Source organism: Chrysochloris asiatica, unplaced genomic scaffold, assembly GCF_000296735.1.
Source record: "Chrysochloris asiatica unplaced genomic scaffold, ChrAsi1.0 scaffold00220, whole genome shotgun sequence".
In the NCBI taxonomy this organism is placed as follows: domain Eukaryota; kingdom Metazoa; phylum Chordata; class Mammalia; order Afrosoricida; family Chrysochloridae; genus Chrysochloris; species Chrysochloris asiatica.
The window spans coordinates 3,501,569-3,528,038 of record NW_006408738.1 but is presented as its reverse complement, the minus strand read 5'-3'; the positions used below and the strand labels follow the sequence as shown (position 1 = coordinate 3,528,038).

At 43.3% G+C, this 26,470-nt stretch overlaps 1 protein-coding gene across 1 annotated transcript in view; it reads right to left on the bottom strand.

The window, feature by feature from the left end:
• Positions 1–26,470, bottom strand: part of GCC2 (GRIP and coiled-coil domain containing 2) — a 75,378-nt gene that overhangs the window by 10,502 nt on the left and 38,406 nt on the right. Inside the window, exons 13-21 of the mRNA XM_006873033.1 lie at positions 23,142–23,242; positions 22,950–23,027; positions 22,254–22,391; positions 18,840–18,961; positions 17,409–17,585; positions 14,286–14,503; positions 11,837–12,031; positions 8,069–8,208; positions 4,318–4,519 (exon numbers count right to left, since the gene is read on the bottom strand). Coding sequence (XP_006873095.1) covers positions 4,318–4,519; positions 8,069–8,208; positions 11,837–12,031; positions 14,286–14,503; positions 17,409–17,585; positions 18,840–18,961; positions 22,254–22,391; positions 22,950–23,027; positions 23,142–23,242 — 1,371 coding nt within the window. The remainder of the gene's footprint in view (positions 1–4,317; positions 4,520–8,068; positions 8,209–11,836; positions 12,032–14,285; positions 14,504–17,408; positions 17,586–18,839; positions 18,962–22,253; positions 22,392–22,949; positions 23,028–23,141; positions 23,243–26,470) is intronic.

The window sequence follows — 26,470 nt, the reverse complement described above, 5'->3', positions numbered from 1 at the left end:
GAAATCCGAACCCAGAAATAAGTTCATCCACATACAGTCAGCTCATCTTCAACAAAGGGCCAAAACACATGAAACGGGGAAGAGACAGATCTTTCAACAGATGGTGCTGGCAAAACTGGAAGTCGATTTGCTGAAAAATGAAACAAGACGCATATCTCATACCTAAACAAAAACAAACTCAACGTCGATTAAAGATCTGAGTGTAAAACCTAGCAACATACAGATCCATCAATGGAAAAATAGGGAAAAACTTAGGGGCTGTAAAATATGGCATAAATATCCTATCAAACATTACTAAAATCACACAAAGAGCAGATGACAAAATAAATAACTGGGATCTCCTATAAATAAACACGTGCATCAAAAAATTTCACCAAAAGTGTAAAAAGAGAGTCCACAGACTGGGAAAACATTTTTTTGCAATGACATGACGCTGTGGGTTAATGCGCCAGATTGCAAAGCTGTTTGAACTGCAAGGTTAGCAGTCCAAGTTCACTAGCTGTTCCTTGGAAACCCTATACAGGGTCGCTGTGGGTCGGAATTGACTTGATGGCACTTAACAACAACAACATCAGGGAGTAAGCTCTAAAATCTACACAAAACTAAAACATTTATACAAGACAAGACAACCCAATTAAAAAATTAGCCCTTAACAACAACAACAACAACAAATGCCCATCAATGGAAGAATGGACAAACAAACTTCAGTCCATCCAAACACTGGAATCCTATGCAACACTGAAGAATGATGATGAATCTACAAAACACCTCTTAACAGGGACGAACCTGCAAGAAATTATGCTGAGCAAAATACATCAACCACAAAAGGGCAAATACTATAGAGATACTATAGAGGCCTTATTGTAAAAACTCAAGACAAGATTTTCATACTAACAGAGCATTCAATGATGGCTGCTGGGGTGGGATGGAAAGTGATTCACTGGCTAGCGGGTAGACACGTGTTAACTTAGTGACATGGAGGACAACATACAAGAAGAGGGAGGGAGGGAGGTTGTTGGAAGAATGAGGAAGGCAGCTCAAGACACAGGCTAAATAGGATAGAGGTAAACAGTGATATACAGCCAAACCTGGAACAACAGACACACAGGCTGAGTGCGGCTAGTCCAGTGAGCAAGGTGCTATCGGCTGCATACGCACGGTGTTCACGGGCCTCCCTCCGATCTTGATGCCACGGTCATCTTCTTGGATTCTTTGCTTCTTGGGCGATGTGCTCAGTCTGCAGACTGAATGGACTCCTGGTGAAGCCGAATGCACTGAACCGAACCGCAAGCTTGGTTGGAACCTCAGAAACCCTATACAGGGTCACCATGGGTCGGAACCGACTCGATGGCACTAAACAAGCACACACACACGTGTTCCACAACATAGCCACAGGGAGGAGGTGGGATACCTGTTGTTGCAGCGAGGGGGATTGCACTCATTGAGATAAAACAAAGTATATGATTCGTTGAAGGTAAAACTGATGATCTTGTCTGTAAACCTTCAGTCAGTTCACACACACACACACACACACACAAGCAGAGCAACAGAGACAGAGGAAGAATTCCATGTGGTGTTGGAGCTGAAAGTCTACGAATATCTGAGCTACCTGAGAGAGGCATGGAATAGACTATTCTTCAGAATTTCACAAGGAGCCTACATGACGAATAAATACCCGATCTCAATCTCTTGGCCTTGGGAACTGTGAGACACGAACTCTTAAAATCAAAGAACCCCTAGGGATGGCTTTTGTGGAATTCTCAGAAAAAAAAACCTCTGTTATTGCATCTCTAGGCTAGTTTGTTTGAAATCTTTTAGTCAGTGACCCTTGGACTTCCCTCTACAAGCAGGTCTTTTAACAGAGGCCATTAGACATGAAGTCGATTCTGAGATCACATTGTTAGTCTACTGGAATCTATGTCTCAATTATACACGTTCTCAAGTTTTTACAATAATGAAATACATGTATTCTAGGTCTACAACAAATAAAATGATTTAGAATAACTGCATTATTAAAAACGCAGGGTTTTTTTGGCATCTGATGACAAACCTGGCGACACGGTGAAGATAATGTACCCAACGGCCAGCAGAACCGAGCTCACTGTCACTGTCAAGTATATCGCCCATCATCAAAAAGATGGACCACAAGAAAAGAGAAAGAAAGAAACCACAGGTGCAGGTTTTGGGTTTTTTTAAAGCACTGAGTGTAAAGAATTGTTTTTTAAACAAGAAATCAAACCTGAATCTTGTAATTTCTTGGCTTAGGAGTTCTCAAATGACAGTCTCCAGGGCCAACAGCATTGCCTGGAAAGTAGTTAAAAAGCCATTTTGGGTGTTGACCCTAAAACAAGGGACTGAGAACCTGGGGTGGGGACCAGCAGTGTTGGAATAAAGACCCCAGGTGCTCCTGATGGTGCTCAGTGCTGATTACCACCTGCGACATTGTCAGCTTAGGGTTAGGGTTAGGGTTAGGGTTAAGGTTAGGGAGGGTTTACAGTGAGAGAGAGGCACCCCCCCCCGAAAAAAGGAGGCAAATGCAAACATGGTTTTTACAGCACAAACACAACTGATTTCTTCAAAAATAAATGAGCTGTACTGGTTGGCCAGCAGTGTGGTAAGACCTGGGGACTCCTGGACCCAGAGTCAGTGACATAGGCACAGAGGAGGACTAGGGTGGAGAGTGAAGCATCCAGCTGGTAAGAAGAGAGGGCATATGCACAAGAACACACACCCACAGGTGCTGATAATACCCACTTGACCTGGCTTCAATGACTGGATGATCAGAGCTCAACTAGAATTAGAAAAAAGAAAAAAAGAGTAATCTGATACAATTTGATGAACTTGACCTACACCTATGGATGCAGTAGCTCAAAAGAGGGAACAAATCCTTACAGCAAGGATCATTCCCACCCCCACTCCATACACAGAGTAGACAGGGATGGGCAACTTAGACATTGGCTACACAAAATGGGGAGGCTACAAAGTCAAAAAGTGACTGGCTTACAAGCTTTCAAGAGGAAATCTAGATCCAGAGGGCGTGGAGGAAGGTAGACTCTCCACTGACTAATATCCAACCTGTCTAGGGGGGGCTGGTGAAAGGAGATGGGGATAAGACTCTTGTGGTTCAATAGTCAATAATTGTTATCAGGACTGACTGTGAAGGTTGGAAATGTAAAGGTAAATGTTTGGTAGCAAAAGGAGGGGAGTGGTTGACTTTGCAGCCTAGGAGCGGAGGTCCCTGGGACCATAAAGGGAGAAGAGCGGAAAGTGGGGACCCTACCCAGAGAAACAGTGATGCCAGAGATGGAGAGGGGCTGTGTGCTGACAACTGCGGTGCAGGCTTGCAGGGTATACCCTTTGGTTGGTTGATGATGAATGGAGGGGATTATAACCACGGCAATGAAATGATATACAATTGGATAAATGTAAAGCTAATATTCTCCTATGTAAACTATCACATAATTCACAATAAAACATTGAAAAAAAAAGAGAGATTTAATATAAGAAAAAATTGGGAACTGTTTTATCTCTCAAATATTCTTTAACCTAAATAAAATTTAATATATAAATTTTATGCACACTACAATTTGACAACTGAAAAAGGCATTATTAAGATGAAAGTAGAAGTTAAAAATGGGCAAGGTATTAGATACTAAGGAAATATTAATTCTATTACAGCAGAAATGGTTTTTGATAAATTCCCATTTCTAAGAGATTCATACTGACTTTTTTAGAATACAATGACACGACATCTGAGATTCGCTTTAAAATATTCTGCAGAAAGGAAAAGCTTTAGCGTTTTGGTGGGGAAAAACTGAGAAGATTCACATGGTGCTAATTGTCGAATCTGGCTGATTGGGCACTTGGGGATTCATTATACTTTTTTCTGATACTGCTGTGTGTTTGTGAAAATTTCATGTAGAAGTTAAAAACTTATGAAAAATAAGAGATACAATGAACTGAAAGCTGAACACATTATTCAGTTATAACATCAGCAACAGTGGCCTAACCAAGCTGTTTTCTGTCTAGTGATGGTGTGTCTTAGAGAGCACACAACCACGACCTCAGAAAACAGCTTGCTTCCCATCCTGGTGTGGTGCTATAGGGTCAGCACTGGACTGTGAGCCACAAGGTCAGCAGTTCAAACCCACCAGCTGCTCATTGTCGCTACAAGTCGGAACTCACTTGGCGGAACTTAACAACAACAACAACAGCAAAGTGTGGAAAAGATTAGAAATGACTGAGACAAAGTCTTAACCACAAGCCAACGGGCAGTGTAAACAATCAAATAAAAACTGTGAAACTCCTTTCACGCACCTTGGGCAATCACGGCCAGTTTTCCCTTTTCTTCCGGGCTGAGCTGCAACATTGTGTCTATAACCGGAAGCAGCCTCTCCCGCTCACTTCCTGGTTTGAGAAAGATGAATTGCAGTAAGACGTTCTTCAAGTATTCCAGGTTAGCGACAGACTTCTCTCGTTCTTGATTCCTCTCCAACCTTCTTATTTCACTTTTGAGAAGCTGGTGTTGGGAAAAACGAGTTGAAAACAGGTGTTAGAAACGTCTGGTCAATACGACAGACTAGAGCCCCACAAAGTTGTCAGAACAGAGGGAAGAAGAGTGGAAGAGAGAGATCTGGAAATTGCTAGCAGCTGGCCAGCTGGGGAAGCAGTGAAGGCTGACTCAGTCCGCCTCTCTCAGAATCACAGCTGCTCTTGTCTCGAAGCCACACTATCACAGAAGGTGGGCTGAAAACAGGAGGGCATAGCAGAGCCCGCACACAGAACAATCAGCGCTGTGGGATGGTACCATGATGCCCATCCCATCTCTACAGGGAGGAGGACTCTGGGGAAGACAAGCCATGAGGCATGTGAGCCAGGGTGAAAGCAGGTGGCTGAGTGAAGATCTGTGTCCTCCACTAACTCGCTTCCCTGCCTGGTTCTCAGAACACCAGTAAGCCAACAAATGCACAGTAAACTCATGTTTATATGATGAAGAACACATTAACATCAACAAAGTCCAAAGTCCAGGACAATGAATTTAAGAATGAAGAACAACAGGTGGGGCTTCAAACAGTTTGTGGAAAAACAACATTGAAAAGGATAGACATTTGCCACAAACTTTATGAAGCTCCCTGGTATAAAATCCCACCAGAACATCTTTGTGGCAGACTTCATGTTATTTCCACGGAGTGCTCATATGATGTGCTGGTACACTTCATCCCACGGGGTTAGTCCAGGAAAGTGGGCCAGCTCGGACCTAAACCTACAGTCATTTTAACAAATAGCACTAAGGTCTAAGAAATGAGCAGAGGGAACAGAATGTGGGGAGACAAAGCATTTCCCCATCACTGAAACCCAGCTAGTGATTTGTTAGATACGATGTTTTTATGGACAATGTGTGAAAATGTTATTTTGTGAGAATACTAAAGCGTCTATCAGGGTAGCATTAAAAACAAATCATTCAGTGTAACGACATGGGCAAGGACAGCGCTGAGGTGGCAGAGCAGGAGGGCGGCTCTCTGGTGCGACGTGTGAACTGCGCTCCCCACTCAGCAGCTTCAGGATTTCCCTTACTCAGTGACCGCGGTGATGACGGAGGAGGACATGTGTAAAGTGACCGCGGTGATGATGGAGGAGGACGTGTGTAAAGTGACCGCGGTGATGACGGAGGAGGACGTGTGTAAAGTGACGGCGGTGATGACGGAGTAGAACATGTGTAAAGTTGCTCAAAAATAGTGTGACTGTACTGTGAGGGGTGACTCATCCAAGAACCAGAAGCTAAAAATACCTGTAGTGTAGTGGTTATGAATCAGGCTGCTAACATCAAGGTTGGCAGTTTGAAACTACCAGCTGTTCTGCGGAAGACAGATGAGGCTTTCTGCTCCTGTAAAGATTTATAGCTTCGGAAACCCAGGGTCGCTATGAGTCGGAACCGACTCCACGGTGCATAACAACAACAACAACAACAACAACAACCTCCCTCAGTTAACTTTGGTCCTAGCTGCTTCTGCTATCTACTTTAAATAGGAAAAAGTCCTCTGTTACTTTGCCTGGGTGGAGCTGTAGGGTAAGCACTCTACTGAAAGGTCGATTTAAACTGCAAGGCTGGTGGTTCAAATGCATCAGTTGCCCTTGGAAACCCTACACAGGGTTGTTGTGACTTGGAACCAACTCAACAGTACTTAACAACAACAACCCTGTGTCAAGCAGTTTATACCATAAACACCGGCTGAATGGCATGAAGACAAGTGTTCCAGGCTTTACCTTTAGGATCTGAGGACCCAGTCTTGGTGTGGTGCTGCAAGATAAAGCACTAGACTGCAAGGCCAGTTGGAATCACAAGGTCAGCGGTTCAAACCAACCAGATGCTTGTTAGAAACCCTGAACAGGGTCGTTCTGAGTCAGAACTGACTCGACGGCACTTAACAACAATCTGACTCACAGTGACCTATGGACCGGATATTCCTGGCTGTAAGAGTTCATGGAAGCAGACGGAAACATCTTTGTCCTGAAGAGTAGCTTGTGGGTTTGAACTGCCGACCTTTTGGTTAGCAGGCAAACATGTAACCACTGTGCCACCAGGGCATTTTAGGGACCCAAACCTTGTTTTTTATTAACTATGCGGACATTCAACTATAAATAGCACTGTGAACCCTAACACTATAAATAGCACTGTGAAGAACGGGACTTCAGAATACCTAACCGAGCTCAGTGGGACAAGTCACTGACCCAGAGACAGCTGTTGGAACAGAACAAGGAGACACTGAATGGTTGAAACTCTGGAAAGGTGTGTGCCAGGGTTGTACCCTTTCACCACACTTATTTCATCTGTTGTTGTTAAGTGCTGTCAAATTAGTTCTGACTCATAGCAACTCTAATACAGGGTTTCTGAGGAGTGGCAGGTGGGCTTGAACTGCCAACCTTGTAGTTAGCAGGTCAGTGCTTATCCTACACTGCCACACCAGTACCCCCATTCAATCTGCTGACTGAGCAACTAATCTAAGAAGCAAATAATCCGAGAAAAAGAACATGGCATCAAGATCAGAGGAAGGTTCATTAACAACCTTGCGTATTGACAGGGAAAAAGACTGGAAGCATTTGCTTCTGAAGATCAAAGAATAGAGCCTTTAGTACGGCTCACAATTCAATGTAAACAACCACAAGTCCACACAAGTGGCCCAGTAAACAACAGGCTAACCAGAGAAAGGTTTAAGTTGTTAAGGATCTCATTTTACTTGGATCTACAATGAAGATCTACTCATGAAGTAGGAGTCAAGAAATCAAATGACATATTGCATTGAGCAAAACGACTGTACAGACACCTCTTTAAAATGTGAAAGAACAAAGATGTGATTATGAGGTGAGCCTGACCCAAGCCACGCTATTTCCCACAGCTTCGTACGACTGTGGACGCTGGACAGCGAATATCGAAGACTAGAGAAGATTCGATGCATCTGAAATATGGGGCTGGTCAAGAATACTGAAAAGTACCACGGACTGTCAGAGCAAAGCAGGCTGCCTCCGATGAAGTTTAGCCTGAATGCTCCTTAGGAGCGAGAATGGTGAGACTCCATTGTTTGTACTTCAGACACGTTATCTAGAAGGACCAGTTCTTGGGAAAAGACGTCATGCTTGGTAAAGCAGAGGCTCAACAAGAAAGAGGCAGACCCCCAACAGTACGGACGGCCCCAGTGGCAGCAACAATGAGGTCCAACACAACGGCTGTGAACAGGCCCAGGACTGGACACAGGCTTGCTATGTAGTTAATACCTGACCACAACAACCACCCACTCAGAAGTTTCATTTAAGTGTTTGTGGAAAACACTAGTGACCATCTCATCTCTCAGACTTACGGCGTCTGAGCAAATGCTGAGATTCAAACAGTATTTACAAATTAGATACAAAAGCAATCAACATTTCTCTACCAAAAAGACTCTAATACCACAAAAAGAGCAAGATGCTACAGATGCTTCTAGAAGGTGAATTTAAAATTGGGGCCGGGGTGGATGGTCAAGAAAATAAAATCAACTCAAGAGTATTTCCTGGGTGGTTCACTTTCTGAACTTACCTTAATTTGCTCCATCAGGATTGCATTGGTAGCTTCTGTTTCCCGAAGCAGGCCATTTAAGTGATCAGCACTTTTCGTGGTGGAATTGAGTTTCTGAACCAATTCTTCTTTGGTAAATTCATCATGCCATAAAGGAGGCTCTGCGGTATATTTTTTACAAACAATTACATTTCAAAGATCGAGGCTACAGATGAAGAAACTGGTCTCCATACAGGCATTCCATTTGTGCAGTGCAATACAGCTACAGTGCCTTTGATACTCACCTGTCCAGCACACCTGTAACTAGGCTCCATGAGGAGCATCACACTGAACAAGACAGTCTTTTCCAAAGCACCTCTAACTGAGTATACATCAGCCTGTCTAATATTAGGTGCCCTGAGCTGCAATTCTGTGAGGCAGGGTAGGTGTTATTCTTCAAATTGTACAGAAGAGGCAGAGAATCGAGCAGATAAACAACGTGGACAATTATCAAAAAGCTTACTCTGATTCTAGAACCAGAATGCTTCCAGCTTCTTCTGCTACATCACATTCCTGGCGCTGTAGGATCAACACTGGTGTGTGAAACACAAGGTCGGCAGTTCAAACACACCAGCAGCTCCCCAGAAACCCTATTTAGGGCTCACTATGAATCGGAACCAACTTGACAGCGCTTAACAACAACAACAACAACAACAACCATCACTGTATCAACTTCACTTAAAATGACTCTGACTTGCAATTCTAACCTCATACCACAGTTAACGGTTCTGGTGTGGCCCTGTAGGATTAGCACTGGACTGTTAACTGTAAGGTAGGCAGTTCAAACCCACCTGCTGCTCCTTAAAAATCCTACACAGAATCGCTGACTCAACAGCACTTAACCACCAGCAGCACCACAGTTAAAGAGCTCCGGTGTGGTGGTGTAGAATAAGTACTGGAATGGTAACTGCAAGGTCGGCAGTTCAAACCCACCTGCTGCTCTCGGATACCCTACACAGGGCTGCTATGAGTCAAAACCAACTCAATGGTACAGAACTATCACCACAGTCACAGGTAACGGTACTGGGGGCAGAACACACAGAAATCTCATCCACTCTGTCTGTGGTGAGAGGTGATGTAGAAGTTCAATACCGTCCATCAGAACAGGACCAGGATGAGGAACAGACCATCAAGTGCTTAGATACAGGTTGAATGCCATCCATGAGAACCAGACCAGGATGTGGGACAGACTGTCAAGTGCTTGGATACAGGTTCAAGCTGAAGTTGAAGAAAATTAAAATAAGTTCATGAGAGCCCAAGCATGACCCTGAGGATATCCGACCAGAACTTACAGACCATCTCAAGAACAGATCTGAAGCCTTGGACACTAATTACCATAGACCAGAGAACTTGTGAGATGACACCACGCACATCCTACATGAAGAAAGGGAGGGAGGGAGGGAGACAGGAAGGAAGGAAGGAAGGATGGACCAAGCTGGATGCCACAAGCGATGCGGAAACTTGCTCTCGAATGTACAGGAACTAAAGCGAATGGTAGATACGATGGACGTGAAATAGCTGGACAGAGGATTTCCAAGGGCATGTCAAACAGACAAAGGATGAAAATGAAATGTGCAAAGACCCTGAGTTAGAAAACCCAAAGTGAAAAGATGCTTAGCATTTCTCAGGCTGTAAGAACTGAAGAAAATACTCAAGCCTTGAGTTGCTCTATTGAAGGACTCTATGGGCAAATAGTGAGTGAGTAATGCAGAGACCATCAAAAGATCCAACAGAGAAAACAACTCCGGCCCAGAATCCGATATCGAGTGAAAATATCCTTCAGTGAAAGGAGAAATAAAGACATTCTCAGATGAAGGGAACTAAGAATTTGTTGCCAGCAGAATGGTGAAAGGAATTTAGAGAAACCGAAAAGAAACCATAAAAGGAGTATCTTGGAACATCAGGGAGGAAGACAGAATAACGGACAGATCTTTAAAATATGGATAAATATGACAGGTTTTCCTTCTCTGCAATTTTCTAAATTATGTTTGAGGGCTAAAGAAAGAAAGAAAAAGAAAAGATCAAACAGTCACTGTACCAAAAAGAAATGGCCAACGGTTAACCAGTTGAACGAGCTTCTAATACGAAACTGATGGTGTTAAAGAAAGAAGATCAACCTGCACTGAGGGCACTGGTGAACACAAGGCTCCAGGAATTAACAGAATGCCAAGTTGAGATGTTTCAACAAGCAGATACAACACTGGAAGCGCTCACAGTTTACATCCAGGTATTTGGAAGACATCTACCTGCTCAACCAAATGGAAGGAATCTATATTTTTATGCATTCCCAAGAAAGGTGATCCAACAGAATGCAGAAATTACCAAACAATATCATTCCTATCTTACATAAATAATGTTTTCTGAAGATAATTACAAAATGACTGTAGCAGTGTATTGACAAGGAACTGCCAGAAATGTAAACTGCCCTCAGAGGTGGATGTGGGATGAGAGATACCAGTGCCAACATCAAATGGATGCCAGCTGGAAGCAGAGGATGCCAGAAAGATGGCTACCTGGGCTTCACTGGCTATGCAAAGGCACTAGACTGGGTGGACCGTATCAAATGATGGTCACACTGTGAAGAATTGTATTTCCGGAACACTGAGCTGTGCTCATGTGGAACTTATACAGAGACCGAGACTGTTCAAACAGAATCAGGGGATATGATGTGGTTTAGAATCAGGGAAGGTGTGTCTCAGGGTTGCATCCATTAACCTGCATGCTGAGCAAATTCTCTGAGAAGTCGGACTTTAAGAAGAAAAACGTGGTATCACGACTGGAGGTAGACTCATTCACAGCCTACTATATGCAGATGACGTAACAATCATGCTGATGGTGAAAAACTACAGCCTTCGGTATGAATTACACCTCCACTTAAAGAAAGCCAACCTCACTGCTGGATTAATGGACACATCCACGGAGGCAGCAGTGAGAAAACGAAATGATGTATTGAATTGGGAAAACCGGCTATAAAAGACCTCTGCAAACTGTTCAAAAGCAAAGGTGCCACTTTGAGGGCTGAGGTGCACCTGCCAAAGCCACGGTACGTTCAGTCTCCTCAGGTGTCTGTGAAAGCCTGACAGTAAATGAGAAGACTGAAGCAGAACGGAGGCATCAATCGAGTTACAGTGTTGGTGAAGAGTCTTAAAGACACCACAGACGTCCAGAACAGTCGGAAAGTTCTTTAGAAATGAGGACGGGGAGACTTCCTCTCACGTGCTTTGGACATGTGGTCAGGAGGGACTAGTTCCTGGAGAAGGACATCATGCTAGGAGAAGTAGAGGGTCAGTGAAAGAGTGGAAGAGCGTCAATGAGATGAGCTGGCACCGTGGCTCCAACAATGAGCTCCAACGACAACAACTGTGAGGGTTTCACAAGCACAGGTAGGCTTTGTTGTGTTCTGTTGTCCCTGGGTCGCTGGGTCGGCACCGACACACAGCACCTGACAATAATCACTGTGGACACCCTGTCCTTAGTACAGATAACCCTGAACCCTCCGAAAGATGCCAAGTGGACTAACGATCCTAATGATCAACTTTGATACTCACAGAAGGGGGAGAGAGAACTTGACCCTACTTTTTAGCACCACTGTAGAATTTCTGATAAATTCCTGGAGCCCGGGGCACCAACGGCAGCAGAGACTTTTCAGCCATCTGGTTCTTACTCTAGCCGAGGGCAGAGCTAGCACATTCTTTCCTAAAAGTTATTTTTTCATCTCTAGTTAAAGCATATTGGAAAACAGTAACATACCAAGTTTAGCTTCAGGGGAAGTAAGCAGCTGCTCTAAAGACGGGGTGTGGGTGCTGGCAGAGGACCCAGACTCAGTGTCTGCCGTCTCCATCCCTTCCCCCTCTTCTCTGGTGACGGCGTGCATGTCCACAAGGGGGAGCTCTGTGTTTCTTCTTTCTCGAAGGTTCTTCAAAGATTGGTGTGAAGAGGCTGGGCCTATGAATTTATCAAAGGACACATGTAAGATTGTTCAAAACTGATGGACTAAACCTATCAGAAATATACAATAAAGTTAAAATGATAATGTACGGAAATTCAATAACTGGAAAGTAAGTTCCTAATGTGTAAACAAAGCATTTCTAAAATAAGCCTAAAAATTAAGTGACTGAACTTTTCATTACTTAGGTCATTTTAGCAGAAAGATTACATTTATATACAAAAGAACCCCCGTGGAGCAAAGGAGAAGGGTGGGCAGGCGGGCGGTTCAGGCCCACCAGCCGCTCTGCAAGGAAGCATTTGCAAAGACTACCCACAGCCCAGATATGTCTGTGGGCAGAGTCGCCATGAGTTGGAACATATTCCACAGCACAATAACAGCAACATAAGATAAAGTGGTAAGTAACACAAAGCTTACAATACTGTATTATTCATTTTATTAATTTAGGGTTGATGTTGTTAAAGTGTTGCTGAGTCGGCTCCTCCAACCCACAGTACCCCTGTATAGGGTTTCCGAAGAGTGGCTGTTGAGCTTGATCCACCGACCTTGCAGTCCAGCGCATTACCCCACAGTGCCACACCAGGACTCCTAATTTAGGGTTGTTGTTGTTACGTGCCATCGAATTGGTACTGACTCATAAAGATCTCACACACAGTAGAACGAAACACTGCCCAGTCCAGGGCCAACCTCACAACTGTTGCCATGCTTGAGCCCACTGATGCTGCCACTTGACCATTCCATCTCGTTGGGGGTCTTCCTTTTTCTCTGACCCTCCACTTTAGCTAACTTGATATCCTTCTCCAGTGACTGGTCCCTACTGACAATATGTCCGAAGTATGAGAGACGACGTTTGGCCATCCTGGCCTCCAAGGAGCACTCTGGCTGCACTTCTTCCAACACAAATCTATTGTTTCTTTTGGCAGTCCATGGCACTTTCAGTATTCTCCTCCAACACCGTAACTCAAAGGCATCAATTCTTCTACGGTCTATTACATTGTTGCTAACTATTGGTAGGAATTTCCAAACCAGAATCTAGGTATCTTTGAGGACTGGTATTTCGGATACATATTTTCTTGACGTCACACTTGTTGAGATGTGTTTACCAGAAGCACAAGCAGGCATTCTCTTTGCTGGGTCCCTAAGCCTCCTCACCGCTCAGGTACAGAGTTCAAAGAGGAAGAGCCCGGTGTCTAGGACAGGTAACTTGTTCGTATCTCCTGGGAAATGCTCTCCTACTGGCTAATCATGAATACTTGTACCCGACTCATAAAACAGTTTCAAAGAAATCACTTCATTAAACTCAAGAAACCTGGACTTCAGAGAAATTAAATGTCTTTTCCCAGTCTCATAGTTATGTCATGAACCAGAATTCAAACCCAGATCTTTTCACTTCAATTCCATTTATTTTCTATATCAGGAAGTGACCCCTCTAGTTCTTTTAAATGTAGCTCCCTGGCTGCCCTTGCCAAAGCCTTTTCCTCAACAGCTGTTATTTTCCACCTGATTATTCCACATTCCACTGCTAATTCCTCGATTGCAATCTCAGGTGTAATTTGTGTTTGCCTGGTTGCTTACTTTCTTTGTTGAGACCCTGGCCATATGATAAACTATCATGAAGCCAGTTTCCGACCCTGACAAGTGCCCTTAGCTATGAACACCCATGACAATTTCACTGTGGAAGAAAATATCAACTTACTTTTAAAACAGAGTCTCAGCCTGGCTGACACTCATCATCAGTCTCCCCAGGAGCAGAATGAGAGGTCAATGAAGTAAAACCTCAACTACTTGTGGCTTTGAAAGGGAAGCAGCTGCATTAGCCAAGAAGTTCCACAAGTTCAGTGCTGGCTGGCTGCACCCGAATCACCTGTGCTCTTGATGAAGTTTCGGATTAGAAGATAGGACTAGGCCACACATCTTCAGACTGACAGATGCAAGTTTAAGTTAGAAGTAAACACTTTTTTTGAGTCCTGATATGATGCTGTAGGATAAGCACTGGACTATAAGGTTAGTTTGAACTGCAAGGTTGGCGGTTCAAAGGTTTGAACCAGCTGGCTCCTCGGAAACCCTATGCGGGATCACTAGGAATCGGAATGGGGTTGACAACACTTAACAATAACAACAAACCTCTTTGACCTAGAGGGTAAGAACTACACACAAATTGTAACACAGCCTAGGACTTAAATGGTTACCACTTAGTATGAATGTATGGAGACCTCATTGAAACGTCCTGTCCTTCCGTGCGTCCATACGTACTTCTGGTGGTGGGCTCACTCTTGAGCTGGAAGAGCTGCACCTCCACCTTGGCGAGTTGCTGCTGCAACGTCTCCGTCGTCTTGCGGTGCTCCTCCTGCACCTGCCGCATCTGCTCACGGAAACCCAGGCGAAGGGCCTCATTCTGCGACGTCAGCTGACTCACGGTCTCCGCATGTTCAGACTTCATGGTCATGTTTTCGGATTGTATTGAACACAACCTGGTGATGAGAGAAACTTACTCTGTAGGATGGCAATGTTGTATGCAGACTCAGCTCTAAGGTCTCGTGGCATCTGCTGCCCATGTAAGCTAACTTCTCCTCTACCCGTCTACAGTAAGGTATAAACTAACTTCTCCTCTAGGTGTCTATGTTAGGACTAGTCGAGTAGAAGAGTGGACGCTGGCTGACATCTAGTGCAAATGATTTTCTGTACACCACAGTTCAGACCTCTGTAAAGTGTTCAAGAACAAAGACGTCAGTTTGAGGACTAAGGTGCATCTGACCCAAGCCAGAGTGCTTTCAAAAGCCTCGTATGCATTTGGACAATGATGAAGGAAGACCATAGAAGAACTGATGCATTTGAGTTACGATGCTGGAAAAGAATAGTTAAAGTACCATGGACCACAACAAGAACAAATTTGTGTTGGAAGAAGTACAGTCAGAAGGCTCCTTAGAAGCCAGGATGCCTAGGCTTTGTCTCTCATACTTCGGGCAGACATCAGGAGGGACCAATCCCTGTAGACATAGATACATCATGCTTGGGAAAGGGGCAGGTCAGTGAAAAACAGGAAGGCCCTCAGAGAGATGGCCGGGCACAATGGCAGCGACAATGGGCTCAAGCATCATCCCGACTGTGAGGCCGGTGCAGGCCGGGACAGTTGTGTGCGTAAGTCACAACGAACTTGTCGGCACCTAACAACAACAGTTGAGACGAAGAGTCTTTCTTGACAACTGTGATCTAAGGTTCCAATGAGAGACTTCTTTCATGGTTTACAGGAAAACAGAACTATACTTAGAGCACCAAATGAACATACTTGTAGTTAGCTGCATTGCATGGGAGCTAATGCGCTAAACTTCGGTAGCACATACAACTTTATGATAGGAAACACTTCTGCTTCATAAAGAAAGCCTGAAAGGAAACTACTTTTAAGTCAATTAAAGTGAAGTGCTAGTTATTTCCAAATCTTGCTGTGTATCCGAATCAAAAGTACTATGTTAAAAACATGGACTTGTAGCGCCAGCCCAGAGCCACTTGATCTCTTGACACACCTCAGGAATCTCTACTCTTGGCAGTTTCCCAGGCAGCCGGACGCTCACTGCACAGTGGACCCATACTGTGGCAATGGTTTACTTGTAATCCTCATGTGGTATGCTTGGTTTGGGCAAAATACTTTTTTTTCCTCCCTGCTTTTTACAGAAGGGATCAACAAGTACATTCCCCCAAATTTCCAATAATACAGTCCCAGTGTGGTGCAGTACGGTGAGGCACTGCACTGCGGGTTAATGCACCAGACTGCAAGGTCGGTTTGAAGTACAAGGTCAGTGGTTCAAGCCACCAGCCGCTCCTCAGAAACCCTACACAGGGTCGCTATGAATCGGAACCAACTCGACGGTACTTAACAATAGTAACAATTAGAGACAAAAATTCTACCCCAGCCCCCTGACGCAAAATCCCTGTCCTTGGGGTAAACAGACGTGTGGTGTATCTCTCCAAGATCTTTTCTAGTGCATCACACAGATGAATAACTAACACCTTTAAAAAGACTTTATGGCTAAAAGGAGACATGCAACAAAAATACCATGTTGTAGAAAACTTATCTCAATTACCAAGCTCACAATAATGAATGAATTTAGATAATATTCATGTACACGCGACACTGTGAAATCTGCATTTTTCTTCAAACCTGTACAATAGCTACTAAGCAATCTGGTATAGGAAGCCCCGTCAGCAGGTACAATTCCATAAGGAGACAAATATTACAACATTCAGTGCGAGGACAAGGGTTTCAGTTTCCAGAAGGCACCAGCTTTACTTTTAAATGTATCTATTGAAACCTAGTCTCCCAAGTGAGGCAATGGGAGTTCAGTGCTGTGTTCCAGTTCCTGCTGGGGGGCAGGGGGTTTGTTAGCGAAGGACGAGCTGAGCAGCCTCCTCTCACACCCCTGGGAGCTGTTCTATAATCTCAGGCAGCATTCTTTCAAAGAGAAGGTGTGAATATTAAAATGGTTCATCAGCACAAAGTCTATAAAGAAAAGTCTGTTTATTTCTTCGTAACAGGGCACAGATAGCAATACAATGAAATCTCAAGATTTCTGATTAAGGAGGGTAAGGAATAGCCCTTGCGATAGTTGAAAATGCTATAAACGATTTCCAGCACTTAGAAGAGCGCGTGGCTGGCACAGAAGTAGGTGCTACAGAAGGGTCCAACGGCTTTAGGGGACGTTGTGTTAGCGTGTTATTTACAGATTACAAAGCCAAGAAAATCCCAGTGCTTTCTCTTGTAAAATGAGGGTAAGATTAAGTATGTGCTGGAGGCGTAACTGAGACATACACCTTCCCCTAACATCCTGGACGACACAGACTTGATTAACAACTCTCCTTTCACTCAATGTAAGATAAAACACACTGCCACCCAATTTCTTTGTTACAGGAGTTCACATTTCCAATCTACAATAATATCATGGTTATTTTGGCAATATCTCTAAGACCTATTTAGAATGTTATAATGATTCAAAAAGTACAAGAATATGGCCAAGTTGAAGACAGAGTTGCAAAGTAAGTTGCGGACTCTTTTTCAGTCAGCAGCAATTTGAAGGCTTTCCTCTAGAGGGAGTACTATGCTTGTGATCTGACAGCTGGGCATGACAGTTGTGGTGTTCTGGGAGCACCTTGGCCATGAAGGCTATTGGGGTTGCAGAATACTGGCTGAACAGATAAACACTGTTCTTGGGAATGCTAAACAGAAAACAAGTCTGTTTAGGGGGAGCTTTAAGTTAGAATAAACCAAGAATTTAGAAACATTTTCAAATTTGTATTTATGCCATGGAACGATGCATGCTGACTTTTAATCAAGGCATACTTCACTGCCTGGTACGATCAGTGTGAACGCCACTAACAGCCCACCTTTCCCGGAGCTCTGCCTCTTTGGACACGGTTTCCTGCAGCGTCTTGTTGTGTCTTTCCAGCAAAGTGTCATGTTCCCCCTGCAGCGCCTGAAGTTCACACGTACTCATCTGTAAATTACTCTGAGTGTCTTGTAATTTGATTTTTAATTGGTCAATCAGCATTTCCAGGTGTTCCCTAAAATAGATACATATCATTAAAAAACTGTTTTGAAAGAGGTGAACTTATAATTTTTCCATGTCATATTTCTGTTGTTTTCATAGATCAATCTAAAGGACATATCAAAGTCACAGCATTTCCGAGATTAGTATTCAATACAATGCAAAAACAATAGTCAGATTTCAGGCACTTCAGATTTTTATAAAAATGTCTCCAAATTAATGAATTTCATATGCAGAATAGACCAAAATATGAAACCAGCTCCTGCAATCTGTAAGATTACATAATAAAAACACTACACAAAAACACATGCTTGTCATGGGAACACTGCATTAGATTAAAATCTTTGAAGAAAAGCAAGAGGTTATTTTTGGATTCAGAATAAAGATATAGTTGGAAATCAAACAGTAAAAATACAACTATACAATTATTACAATTAATACAAGACATGATTATATTCCTTGGGGGCGGGGGTAGCACTTAATTTATAAGTAGTAGAATTTAAAACTCGATGGCACCTGACAACAACAACAACAGAATTTAAAAGATTTCTAATTCAAATAACTTGAACCCAAGACTCAGGCATTATGGCTGTAAAATGACTCTTAAAATGATGCCAGTTCTGATATTTTTCATCAAGTGTGTCTGTCAGTCATCCTCTCCAGCTTCACAATGAAGCCGCCATTGTCATTATTTAATAGTTCCAAACCCACAGCTGCGGCAGTAAGCACACACATGCAGGAGACGCAGTGCTGTTGGCAGCACCTGAGTTAGATGTAAGACTGCTCTGAACACCAGAGACTTCCCTATATAACTTGTCCCCCGCATATTTTTTGAGTAATTTATAAGCGTGATCTACATGTTAGGTTTAAAAAAGCAATTGTGAAGTTCATAAATTTGTTTTAAGAAAATTTAATTTTAGATCAAAATTTGGTTCTAAAACCTTTTGAAATAAGTAAAATGTTTTAAAGTAACTTTTGTTTTAATGCCCAGACCCTTAATAGATTCAATTAAGATTTAAGTATTTTGTTCACAGCTTATAGACTCTAATCTTGTTTCACCGTTCACTGGAACACGGCTTTCTGAGTAGCGGTGCCCTTCGTGGTGAAGTTTCTTTGTCACTAGTCTGGAGACACAGTGAAACCGCTAAGTTGTTTCATAGTCACAGGAAGTTCAAGCAGGATTTTTAACCTCTTTGTGAAGGACTTGCCTTGGGGGATGGGTATTTAAAACCAAACAAAGCTCCTGCCAGTTTCTTAACTTAGATTTTACCTTTCTTGTTTAGCTCCCTCGGTTTCAGCCTGAGACACCGATTTACTTTTCTGTTGTTTTAGAACATTATGAACTCGGACTTTATAGCTTTCAAAATCAGACGCTATTGCCGCTTGTTCCGCCTATAATAATTAAGAAAGAGAAAAGTTTTTCTATTCCATTTCGTACTAGAACGTGACTACTATTTTCTTTTAGACCTTAATGAGTCGAGATGAGCATCTGCTTTTGAAAATGAAAAAGACTGAGCTTCCTTTTAATTTACTGATTAATTTCACTAAAAAGTACTACAGACCTTAAACCTTTTTTAAAAAATTAAATACTTTGAATATGATTTTCTCAGACAAGATGTTTCTACTGAGTTTTCTTCAGAATGCTGGGTGACTAAATTATGACACATAGATGCTATAATGGTACTGTTTATCTTTGAAAGATCTTTACTCTTTTAAAAATGAATACAAGAAAAATTATCTTATAAATGCAAGAAAAGTTTATTAAAAGACATTGAGTAACAAATGAAAAACAGAACTACCATATGGCCCAGCAAGTCTCCTTCTATCTAGGAGTAAACACACAAGTCTTACAAACAGAGCCTCCCACAGCTCCTTGGATTGTAATGTTCGTAATAACCAGAAGGCACAAAGCACCCAGGCACCCCGAACCGAAGGCTGGACAAGCTGTGGCCACACAGACACTGGGCTTGGTGCACACCACAGCACAGGTAGACGGCAAGACCGTATGCTGAGTGAAATACAGCAAATCACAACACGGACAAATACTGTGGGACCGCACTTTATAACCAGGTAAAGAACAGGGAAATGTATAGACACCAAAGGTGATTAGTGGCCACCAGGAGCAGTTGTTGTTGTTAAGTGCCATCGAGTCGGCTCCGACCCATAGCGACCCTGTACAGGGCTTCCGAGGAGCAGTTGGTGAGCTTGAACTGCCAACCTTGCAGTTCAAATGACTTTGCAGTCTGGCGCATTAACCCTTAATGCCACACCAGGACAGTGAGGAGGGGGAAAAAGTAGTTATTACTTCTGAAGTAAGTTTCAATTGAGGTGGATGGGAAAATTGGGTATATTAAGGGTGGAGTAAGGAGCTCTGCTAAGGAACTCTGGTAGCGTAGTGGTTACGAATCAGGCTGCAAACTGCAAGGTCAGAAGTTTGAAACTACCAGCTGTTCTGCAGGAGAAAGATGAGGCTCTCTGCTCCCGTAAAGATTCACAGCCTTGGAAACCCTGTACAGGGTCGCTATGGGTTGGAACTGACTCCACGGCACACCACAACCACCACCAGCAGCAGGGTAGAGTGGCACACCTGATCAATGTAATTACTGCCAAGGAGGTGTACACACCTGTAAGAAGTTGAAGCTGTAAAAGTTTTATGGCAGATTTACAACACAAGACCAAGAAAAAAAATTTGCAAATACAACCAAGCACTTCATGGGACTTGACCCCTTGGTTTGGAGGTCTTCAAGGCCATAGTTTCATGTTTCATTAGTTAATTAAGCTAATACTGTATTTAGTGTTCTGTTCTCCCTTCTAGTTCGTTGTGGCGTGTCTGAGGTCTTTAGAGGTTGCCAGCCACCGTCAAAGGGAAACCAACTGGTTTCTGTTAATGGGGAGCAGAAAACTATGAAGAGGAGAAGCACATAAAATCCGAATAGACTTAAACAAGTTCTTGGAAAGATCAAATGACCAGACAGTGGAATTTCCCCACTACTTTCTGCAGTCCCCTTGTGTGTATGTAGCTAGCTGTCTCCATAACCCAGAGTTTCTGAGGCCGTGGAGGCTGGATGAACCCTGTATCCACTGCCCAGAGATAATCTTGAACTTTAATACCCACTGAAGTCTTAAGACCAACCCGCTGTTGTTCAGCACCATCCACCATCGAGTAAAAGTAAAGAATATCTGTCTTGCGCATTATGCTCTTTAAGATCTACCTAGAGGGGATCGAGACTGAAGTCGTTAAGTATTTCATTTTACTTGGATATGTAATCAATGCTCACAGAAGCAGCAGTCAAAAATTTAAACACTTTATTACATGGGGCAACTCTGCTGCAAAAGGGTTCTTTAAGGGTTAAAGAGGGAAGATGCCATCGTGAGGACTCCTCAGTCACCAACTAGGCAGCAAAAGCAGGACAAGGACTGAAGAACACTAGAGAAGCAGCGATGCGTCTGAATGACGGTGTTGGTGAAAAGTACCAAAAGCATCCTGGACTGCCAGATGGTCAGCAAAGTTAATCTTGGAAGAGGTATAGCCCTGCCCCGTGGAAGCCAGGATGGTGAGACTTTGTCTCACCTATTTTGTTATCAGCAGAGACCAGCCCCTGGAAAAGGGCACGATCCTCTGAACAGAGTCGAGGGTCAGTGAAAAAGAGGAAGACCATCAAGGAGATGGGCTGCCCCAGTGGCTGTCACTGCGGGCTCCCGCCTCGCCACAACTGTGAGGGTGCTGCGGGCCGGGAAGGATGTGTTGTGTTCTGATGCACATGGCAGTTGCTATGTGTTGTGGTGCACACGGCAGTTGCTATGCTTCGGTACCAACTCAGTGGTCCCTAACAACAACAGCAACACCACATGTGATCAGACTGAACAGTGTAACTTGAAAGGATTAGCTAAGACGCTGAGAGGGCAGTGAGTTAGATGACAAGGGAGGACACTGAATTGTACATGTTGAAACTGCTGAATTGTGTGTTCTCAACAACAAAATCATTTTTAAAGAAGTAAAACTGCTTGAACTTTAGAATTTAAAATAGTTAGGTCAGGCCACGGCTATCCAGACAGCTCCGACTCATAGTGACTTGATATACACCAGACAGAGACACTGCTCAGTCCTGCGTGGTCATGGTCTTCACTTTACTGCCAAGGCCAATTAGATAAGAGCTGAACTTTCAAGAAAAACAACTCTGTCTCATTGTTTATATACTGAAGAAAGTAGGCCTCCCACAGTGATTTTATTAGAATGTAAATTTGTAATGATTGCATACAATTATCTAGAAAAGCACAATTTTCTTAAAGCAAGCAGAGTAAATTTCTGACACAAATTTCAAAACAAACTCGAAATGGAAAACAGCATGTGCTCATGTTTTCTCTTGCAGCAAAAAGAACCAACAAAAGTTACCAACGTGGAGTTAGGGTTGGCGATGGGGTTGGGGTTGGGCCTAGAAGCATTTGATCTGAAGGAGGTATTCATTTAAGTAAGTGCTCTTTGTTGTCATTGTTAAGTGTAAATGAGCCCGTTCCAATTGACAGCGATTCTGTATAGGGTTTCCGAGCAGCAGGTTGGTGGGTTTGAACTGCCAACCCTGTGGTTCGCAGTCCAGTGCTGATCCTATAGTCCCAGCCCAGGAGTCCGAGGATTCTTATGTAAGACCCTAGTCCTTGCCGGTAACGGGTGTGACCACATACATACCTTGGCGGTCTGGCACTCCTCTTGCAGGGTGGTGACTTTCTGCTGGTAAGCAGTCAGTGCGCGCTGGTGCTGCTCCGCGGAGCTCTTCAAGTGCTCATGAAGTTTGTGCTTCTCCGATGTGACTTCCGCCAGCTGAATCTAGGGCAAAGATCTCGAAGTTAAACTCGAGGCAGTCAGCACTGCACCGGTGTGACAGCTTTTCCTGAAACACACACCTGAGGCTGCAGACCGAAGTCTGTGCAGAATCACCGTAAACAGGGGGCTGCTTCTACCTGCTATTACTCAAAGAGCTGAGACAGGAAGAGCAGGCGGACATTTGCTCAGTAAAATCAGTCATTTACTTTTCCATAAACCAAGATCAATCAGCAAAATGATCCCAGACTACACGTTACAGTTCCGTGTTTAAATAAACATTACAAGACATTTTATTAATGTGCTTTGAAAGGCTATTTCCTGAACCAGTTTCTGTGACTAGAATATCATTCCGAGTTCGGATGCAGGCTTGGAGTCGTGTTTATTTTGCTATATCCTTACTGTATCATACACTTTCAATTACATGAAAATAACCAGCTACACAGTTAGATGCCACACCTGATTTACTGCTTCTAATTCCTAAAAATGTTGAGGCATCTTATCTGATAGAATATTTAGGAAAAGTTCTCTAAACCAATGTCTAAAATGTTAAAAGAGCCTTACTTTATATACTTCAACTTCTTGTTGGCTTGCCTCTAACTCACTCTTCAGAGATTCTTGAAGTACTAAGTGACTGGTTTCCTATAGAAGAAGAGTCTTGGTTAAGAATAAAAATCAACAAACAAATTTACCAACGAGCTATTCAAAAATATACCAAGAAAAGGTTTGAAATTGAAAACTGAGAAATGAACATACTGCCTGCTTTGAATCCGTCAGTTCCTTTTTAGTTTTCACGAGCAACTGCTTGATCTTGGTGTTGTTTTCTTCATATCGCTGCACTGAGGACTGCAGAGAAGCTGACGTGAGGGACAATTCCAACAGAAAGAGACAACACAATGGTTATAAACAAGTGTCAATATACTAATGCGAGTCTTCTCTCAGTAGGCTTACACGGACACATAGTGAGGCTTTCCTTTTAGCTTTTCACCATGGCCCAGGTAAACATCTGACAGTAACGACACTAGCAGTTACACTGACGTTACCCATCACCCAACACATCCAACTGTGACTTCACTTCAACCAAGAGCTGCCAGAACATGGCCCACAACCCACCCTGGTCTTACTTCTGGGACACAGCCACATCTAGTCACTCACACGCTATCTATGGCAGCTTTAGTGATACAGTGGCGGAGCTGACGACTTATAACGGACACATTATGGGCTGCTGCAAGCCTAAAATATTTACTCTAATCCTTCAAATGGTTCCTGAACCCTCACTGGAGCATTTGAAAGTAAAGGACATTCATATATAAATATTTTGTAATATATCTCTAACAGAAGGCAGAACTATATTGTTAAAAGATAAGGATTCTACTTTAAAATGCCTCAGAAGAGACACTGCCTTTGTCACAGCGCCAGGTCAAAGGCACATACGTGGGAGCCTGCTTCTGTGCCAGTAATTCAGGTGTAATTTCTTTAGGATTGCACTGTCGGTGAAAGAGTTTTAAGAAATGAAACCTCCTAAGAGCAAATACACTTTTGTACTAACAGAGGTAAAGAAGAAACACATATTAAATAAGAATAGGAGGATTCACTGTTCAGAGCAGAGGTTCAGCTAGCCAGGTCTTATGTGAACTAGAATATCCAACAGAGACCCTTATGGTCTGCGACACCTAGAGTATTTTCTACGTGGTCCTTTATAGAAAGTTTACTCAGAACTGTACAATGTGCTGCTAAAAGGCTTACAAGGAATGACTGCCTTACACATTTATGGTATTATTTGGTAAATATGAAGAGGTGTATGATAAGAACAGATATATAAATGATTTTTATGACAAATCTATTTTCAGTTATTTCCTGGTAGTTTTTTTTACGCAACTCTAAAAGCATTTTCTAAAGAACAGATTAAGAAGCCTTTGCTAAGAGCTCTAGCAGTTTTTATAGGCATAACAGAAGCCCCTAAGCTCAAAGGCTACATGGTATGGAACCAGGGGCTAGCGCTGCACACGACAGGCTGGCCCAGCGTGGTCCCACTCGCAGCGAGGCTCTTGGGCCGAGCAGGGCTGCTTTGCAGGAACCATCTGCCAGGTCTCCGTCCCCACCGAGCTGCTGGTGGGTTCTAACTGCTGACCTAGTGGTTAGCAGCCAAATACTTAAACCATTATTAACACAGGGTTCTTTAATGAGAATGTAAAATATAAAACCTGAAAATGAAATGTGAAAAAGGTATAGGACTCAACATGGGCTGTGTGCACGGGCCAGCAAGGAAGGTTTGCTGTAACAGGAAGCAGTGAGGATCCCACCAAGTGGGCATGGGGGTAAAAGAGTTAGGGCATGAGATTAGCAGGAGGAGAGCTGGTTATGGGTAAGCGCAATCCATCTCTTGTGGAATATGCAAGGGTAAGTCAGTAAATAATGCTATAAAATCATAGAAACTGTCGTTAAACAAAATACCAAAACGAGAAGTTACGGTTTCTCCACACATCCTCCACCTAGGTCTACACAGAGCTGACGGCAGACCTCTTTAATCTTCCCCACGCAATTCTGTGCTGCTTGATTTATATCATGCCAAACAGTAGTTTTGGCAAGCTTGAGGGATTTTTAAGATTCTGTGAGTCTGTGGAAAAAAGGAGTCTGAAGGGGCAGGAGAACAGGGCTGCAGGGTGGGTGGGTTAAGGTTTCCCAACAAAATTCCTCCAGGACAGTCGTCATCACCCTTGCAGAGGATGTTGTCATGGAAAAACCTGTTTCCATGTTGTCATGGAAAAACACGGCTCGGTGCACCTTCCCTCAGCCCTTTTCTTACCAAGGCAGTTTGCAATTTGCGTGGAAGGTTTTCAGAGTAAGCCCCGTGGATTGTCCTGTGTCCTTTGGGAAGTCTATCAGGACTATCCTTTCAGAATCCACCAAACAGTCTTTGTAACCTTCTGAATGGACTTTTCTGCCTTGAATTGAACTGTCTAGCAAATGCCCTTGGGGCTCAATCACTGCTTTGATTGGATCAGCAAGTGTATCACTGAGAGAAGTGTATGAACTAGTACCCCAGCAGCAATCATTTTTGACTTGGCATTTGCAAACCAGAAACCTTGAACTGTGTGTTAACCAGCCCTCCACAACTTCTCGGATCCAAACTACTTCCAAGACATCAATCAGTTCTCTTTGTACTTCCTGCCTCTCCACCTTTCCCATCATCACACTCCTGGGGCCACCAGCTCTCACCTGCACCTAAGTTCCCATGTGCATCAGGACAGGACTGCAGGGACCCACAGGGCTTTGACCGCTGGGTTTTCAGGAGCACACTAGCAGTCCGTTCCTGTTCCGCCTCAGAGCAACACAAAGCCTCCAAAGACAGTGACCGGTGGCTCTAAGAATTCTACCACTGAACCACGGGATTCAAAAAAAGTGAAACAAATAATGACCCTAAATGTGCCAAACCTGAATAAACTTATAAAAACCCACCCAACCAAGAGGTTCGACAAACCACCAGCTGGAGACAAATAAGGAAAAACACACTGATCCATATCACAAACCAATTTCAAGAACTCTACGGACTACTCACCAGAAAACTTCATATGCTAGAAGACAATTAAACAACCTCAAAGACAACTTGTCAACCTAACAGTCTACAGTCAGCAGAAGTATCTTTTTGTAGACTAACAAAAACGGACAAAGTTTACCGCCAGTATTATTAGGTGTGTTAAAGGGAACTCTCTAGGCCAAAGGAAGAGATGCCTGATGGGATCCTGGATGGCCAACACACACGCAGGTGACGTAAACAAAGCCCTACGCTTTCAGTGCTTTAAAACACAGCTTGGTCAAGTTTTTTCTTATAATGCCAGATAGAAATATTTGACGCTGGCAGGCCATATGACCTCTTTTGTAACTGAACTCTCTGTGCTACTGAATCACGAAAGCAGCTATAAACAATAGGTAGAAACTACAGATCTAACTCTCTGACGGTCACTAAACCTTCATTACCATACAGCAGTCACTTGTAAAAATCAAACAGAAATCGGAGAACAAACAAGATGGCGGATCGGGTGGATGTATAGCAGAGAGCTCCGCCAACAACAACACAGAATACC